Raw genomic sequence first — 5,953 nt, forward strand, 5'->3', positions numbered from 1 at the left:
ATGCTGAGCTGACACTCACAGGACTGGTTGGGAATCGATGTTGGGATTGAAATCTCTGTCTCCCAGTAAAGCAGTTGACCAAAGTTAACGAGAATTGATTGCTGTTGCTGCATCCTGAGGGTGCTTTTAGGGAATTCTCCCTGCCTGTAATTCCTCAATCCCACAGAAAGCAGTGCCAGCCTGGGCAGTCCCAATCCCAGAATTTCCTGGCTGGGCCCTGACATGCAGTTTTCCCACTAAATGCCAATTCCCTGCCCTTTTTAGCCCAGGTTGTGGCAGGGAAGTCCCTCTCCATACAGGGCAGCTCAGGTTTTGTTAAGCCCGGTTTTGGGCAGTCCCTTCTGCCATTCCATCAATCCGGGCTTGGGAGAGCCCTGGGGAAGGATCTGCCCCGGCAAATCTGGTATTTGGACCTCGGGAAACGACAAAAATCCGTATTTAAAGCTCAGAGGAGGAAAAAGCTTGGAATCCTCCTTAAAACCACTTGGAGCTTCCTAAAATACAGCCCAGGGGTGAAAGGTGTGCAGAGGCAGGGAGAGAACGGGAATTGATGGGATTGGAAGGGAGAATGAAGAGAGGGAAGGGAGGAAGGATGGACAGAGGGAAGGAGCCCCACACAGCCCCAGCCCCTGGTGATCCCAAAGGTCCCGGAGCTCCGGGCTCAGCTGTGCTGGGGCAGCTCCTGCCCTGTCCCCGGGAGCTGCAGGGACAGCCCTGGTCACTCCCCAGGGACCCCCCTGGTCACTCCACAAGGACACCCCTGGTCACCCCTGGTCACTGCATACGGACACCCCTGGTCACCCTGCAGGGACAGCCCTGGTCCCCCTGCAAGGACACCCCTGGTCACTCCACAGGGACACCCCTGGTCACCCTGCAAGGACACCCCTGGTCACTCCACAGGGACACCCCTGGTCACCCTGCAAGGACACCCCTGGTCACTCTGCAAGAACACCCCTGGTCACTCTGCAGGGACACCCCTGGTCACCCTGCAGGGACAGCCCTGGTCACTCCACAGGGACACCCCTGGTCACTGCATAAGGACACCCCTGGTCACTCCACAAGAACACCCCTGGTCACCCTGCAAGGACACCCCTGGTCACTCCACAGGGACACCCTTGGTCACTCCATAAGGACACCCCTGGTCACCCTGCAAGAACACCCCTGGTCACCCTGCAGGGACAGCCCTGGTCACTCCACAGGGACACCCCTGGTCACTGCATAAGGACACCCCTGGTCACTCCACAAGAACACCCCTGGTCACCCTGCAAGGACACCCTTGGTCACTCCACAGGGACACCCCTGGTCACTCTGCAGGGACAGCCCTGGTCACTCCACAGGGACACCCCTGGTCACCCTGCAAGGACACCCCTGCTTTAATGGATTTCGCTCCTGGAGAGGAAAACCAGCAGCGAGAGAGAAAGGTGGGAACAGGAATTCTATCCCAGAGGATCAGGGAATGGGATAACAGCTCCATGAGCAGAGGATGGAGTGAGAAAGCCCCAGAATCAATTTATGGGGGTTTTTTTGCTGCCATCCCATGAGTTACACCGATGTTACTCAGCTGAGAGAAGCCTGAGGAGCTCCCAGGGATTTATCCACAATCCCAGTGCTCCCAGCTCCTCCTGGATCTGCCTGGAGCAGCCCTGGAAGCTCCCGATTGCTTCCTAAAGCTTGGGACCACAGAAATTCCTCCCACTGGGAACAGGGAGCACACAGAGTTCCCAGAGAGTCTGGGGTTTCCATGGAGTCTGGGGTTTCCATGGAATCTGTGCCATCCTCGCCTCCAGGTGACAGTGAAAAATCGGGAAAAAGAAGTTCAGGCACCAATTCAGAGCAGAAAGAGACACTTCTTTCCCAAATTCCTGCCGTTTATGGTGGGAATTCAGGGGCAGTGGTTAAGAAAAGATGATTTGAAGGGAGAGATGGAAAAAAGGAGTGATGGGAATGTTCTTCCAAAGGTTTTTGCTTCAGCACTGAGCTCCAACCTCTGCTATTCCTTTTCCTGCCTCTCCCTTCCTTGCCCTCAGCCTGTCAAGATAAACATCCCCCAATCCTTAACATCCCTTCAAAAATCAAAGAACATCCCCCAAAAAAATCCCATTAAAGGCCCCTTCTGACAGCTGGACCCCAGCGGCCATCCCAGTCCTCGATCTTCAAATAAAAATTCCAATTACGGATTCATTTTCCCTGCTCTGGGCACCTGGCTCCCCTCAGAAATTAAAAACCCCACAATCCAAAGATGAAGGGGATTTTTGGCTCCCGCTCTGACCTCCCCAGCAGAGCAGGGAGAGCGGGATTGTGCCGGAGCTTTCATCCCGCTGGATTTGGGAATCCCAGCTGGGCCCAAGACGCTGAAATTTCCATGACAAAGAGCAGAGAGGGTCCTGCAGATGGGGCAGCTCTGGACCATTAACTCCCAGCCTGCTGTGATGGGTCATTCCCAATTTTTTCCATGTTCAGGAAGCGAAAAAAAAACCCACAAAACCCTCTGGAAAACAGCTCTGGAAAGTGCCTGGTTTGGTTTTCATCCAAAGAAATAAAACCCAATTTTTCCATCGGTTTTCACCCAAACAAATAAAATGATTTCCCTCCATTCCCAGCTTTTTTCAATGTTAAAGTGTTTTTGTGTCGTTCTGGTAAAAGGATAAACTCGGGAATGCTGAGGTTTTTAACGTTAGAGCTGCACTGTTGTTTTCCCGGGATTTGGGTGTCCCTGTAGCTGACAGGGAAAAAGGGATCAAACAGCAAATGTGGAAGAAAATTGGGGGAAAAAAAAGTATTTAATAGGTCCTTCCACGGATTCCAGAGCTCCTGGTTTATCCTCATCAACCACCAGGAAAAATGAAAGATCCCAATCCCACTGAGCTGTTCCCGTAAAGATTTTAGGGATGAGCTCAGCTCTGAGTCAGGATCAAACACCCCCAGCTCTCATCTGCTGCTTCCCAGTGCTCCCTGCTCTGCACCACACAGGAATATCCCAGAAAATGCTTTTTCCAGGATGTCATGGAAGGGAATAAACTTCCAGAGGGAAGTGGGGCATCCCTTGTCCCCAGCGCTGGGAGCAGGCGTTGGACTGGAGGGAAACGACACCGGCTCAAAACCAACCTCATTCCTCTCACCCCCTGACTGGGGCAGCTCCATCCCACAGAATTCTTGGAGAATTTTAAGGAAATTTAAGGAAATTTAAGGAGACATTTAAGGAAATTGGAGGGAATTCGACAGGAATAAGGATGGGAAGTTAAATTAAAAAAAACCCAAATAGCTCGAGGGAAAACAAAGAGGAGCTGGGAGCTGTTTGCTGTGGCTCAGGGGGCTCCAAATCCCAGCTGGATTATTCCAGAATTCCACTGGAAGCACCTGCTGGAAATCCAGCTCAGGTTCTCCAGCCCTGTCCTGATTTTCCAGGCCCCAAAGTGGCCAAAAATACTCAGTTATAAATTGTGTCTGTTGAAAATAAATGATGAATATCACCTAAAATAGTTACAGGATCCATGGAGTGTCCCGAGCTGGAAGGGAAGAATCATCAAAATCCAGCTGTGGATGACCCCAAGAATCCCAGCCCGAATTCCTGAATTCCTAATCCTAATAAAGAGCCAAAGCCAGGGAATTGCATCAAACTCTGTTCATTTCTCCGCTGCTCTTTTCCTGCAAACGTGGCCCAAGCAGCAGAGCCCGAGGCTGAGCAGGATCCCCACGATCGCTCCGCTCCCGATTCCCAGCACCACTTCATAAACCCCCTGCTCCTCCCACACTTCCCAGTGCTGCTGCTCCCGCTCTCTGGGGCCGGTGGCGTTTCCCAGTTCCTCCCCGTTGGCCGCCAGCTGCTGCTCCCAGGTCAGGGATTTCTGGAAGTCGAGATCCACCAGATCCTGAGGGATCACCCTGAGGCCAAAGTAGATCCTCTTGACGAGCTGGAAGGAGCTCAGCACCTGCACGTCGCAGCGATAGGTCCCGGAATGCGACTCCAGAGCCGGGGAAAAGCTCAGGGAAGGGCTGGGATTGCGGAAGGGATGGAACAGGAGGTCGTTGGTGGTGATGAGCCCGCGGGCGAACCTCCAGGTGTAGCCAAAATCCTGTCCCTCGAGGCTGGCGGCGTCCGGCGAGAGGCAGCTGAGCTGGAGGGGTTTTCCCTGGGGAACGCTGAGGTGCCGGAGGCCGCAGATCCAATCGCTGAGGCAGCGGGAACGCAGCACGGAGCAATTGCGGCGCTCCCCGGCCGGGCTGAGCTCGCACAGCCGCTCCTCCTTGACGCCCCGCCCGCAGGTGACGCTGCAGGGCGTGGAGTTGACCACGAGCCGGGCCTTCAGCCCCAGCAGGATGGGCTCCCAGCCCGAGGGAAGCGCCGCTGGAACGCGGAGCAGGGCGCACAGCAGGATGGCCACGACGGGGCCGTGCTCCATCTGCGGGGGTTCTTCCAGAGTTCAGCACTCAAATGGGCCCAGAATTGTTCCATGAACCTGCCGGGTTCTTCGGAGTATCTCTGACATCCCACCTGATCTAATCCTTCCAGCAGGGAAAGGCCTCCCGGATGTGGAGCTGGAGGCACAACTGAAAAAAGGCACGGCAGCGCATTACTGGATCCAGCAGGGCGGGAATCGCAGGAATTCCATCAGGAATGTTCTCTGAACGGGACAGCGGGATGTTCCGATCCATCGGATCCGATCCAACTCCGCCCAAATCCCATCAGTTTTGGGTGTATTTGGCAATTTAAGAGATGAAGTTCTCCCCTCTCTGTAAGAACTCCCACGTTAGTTTGGGTGGATTTCTGCTGGAAAAGCAGCAGCTCCAGCTGAATTTTCCCACCAAACTCCAAACTGAACGAAGGCAACGCCGCCAAAAAAGCAGGAATCGCTGCCGGAATCTCCCAAATAACGCTGTGGAGCGTAAGGAAATCCCCAAATCCCAGTTCCTTATGGAGGCCCTGCCCAGTCCTGACTGATACAAACACATCCCAGAGTCTGAAGCACTCCCCAGATCCAACCCCAACATTCCAACCTCTACTCGGGCTGATCCATAGGAATCCGGGCCGAGCTGGTTTGGCTCCAGTCACTCTGTGTCCACACCAGGCCCTGGAGCCGTTCCCATGGGAGCAGCTCTGATGTCACAGCCAACAACAGCCCCCAACATTCCAAGGAAGAACCCTCAGGGAAGGCCGAGCAAATCCTGGGAGCTGAGGGCTCCCAAAGCTCTGGGTGAGGCTCTGGATGCCATTCCCAGCCTTGGAAGGAGCCACGGGAGCTGGGAGAGCTCGCACAGCCCCCATTCCCGACGGATCCGACCCCAAACCTCCACTGCTGGATCCGCAGGAACCATTCCCACGCTGCCATCCCAGGAAAACGCTCAGAGAGGAGACTGCAGAGGGATCCGTGTGGTGCTCAAGCATCCCCAAGAACAATGCTCAAGTGTTCTTCCCTGGAAAATCCAGGTTTTCTCACGGAGGAATCCCCCCCAGTTCTACGGAGCTATGGAACCACGTTCCTCAGAGTTTTTGGCCAGAGTTTCATGGAAAAGGCATCCCATAATCAGAGTCTCCTGATCAGCAGCTCTGGATTCCCACAGGGATTTGGTTTTCCAAGTTTTTCCGCACATAAGGAACATCCGATCTATTCCCAAAGCTCCAGGAGGGGGATTTTCCAGCCCCAATCCTCCTTGGAGCTCCGTGTTCAGCTGCCCTTTCCCAGCCTGGCTCCGAGCGCACTCAGGGATCTGGGAATTCCAGACTGGCCTGGGTGGGAAGGGACCTTCAATCCCATCCCATCCCAGCCCTGCCGTGGGCAGGGACACCTCTCCCTATCCCAGGCTGCTCCAAGCCCCGTCCAGCCTGGCCTTGGACACTTCCAGGGATGGAGCAGCCATGGATTCTCTGGGAATTCCATCCCCTGAGTAAAGCTCTGAGCACTCAGGGTTTGGTTTTACTCCAGATTTACTCCTTCTCTTCAATAAAACCAACCCA

At 54.5% G+C, this 5,953-nt stretch overlaps 2 protein-coding genes across 3 annotated transcripts in view; both read right to left on the reverse strand.

The window, feature by feature from the left end:
* RBBP5 (RB binding protein 5, histone lysine methyltransferase complex subunit) overlaps positions 1 to 5,953 on the reverse strand; it is a 35,094-nt gene that overhangs the window by 13,649 nt on the left and 15,492 nt on the right. The gene's annotated exons all lie outside the window — the stretch shown is intronic.
* Positions 3,608 to 5,953, reverse strand: part of TMEM81 (transmembrane protein 81) — a 2,669-nt gene continuing 323 nt past the window's right edge. Inside the window, exon 1 of the mRNA XM_017727257.1 lies at positions 3,608 to 5,953. This exon is cut by the window's right edge and continues 323 nt beyond it. Coding sequence (XP_017582746.1) covers positions 3,624 to 4,400 — 777 coding nt within the window. The 5' untranslated portion in view covers positions 4,401 to 5,953 and the 3' untranslated portion in view covers positions 3,608 to 3,623.

This window comes from Corvus brachyrhynchos, unplaced genomic scaffold (assembly GCF_000691975.1).
Source record: "Corvus brachyrhynchos isolate BGI_N302 unplaced genomic scaffold, ASM69197v1 scaffold72, whole genome shotgun sequence".
NCBI classification, from domain to species: domain Eukaryota; kingdom Metazoa; phylum Chordata; class Aves; order Passeriformes; family Corvidae; genus Corvus; species Corvus brachyrhynchos.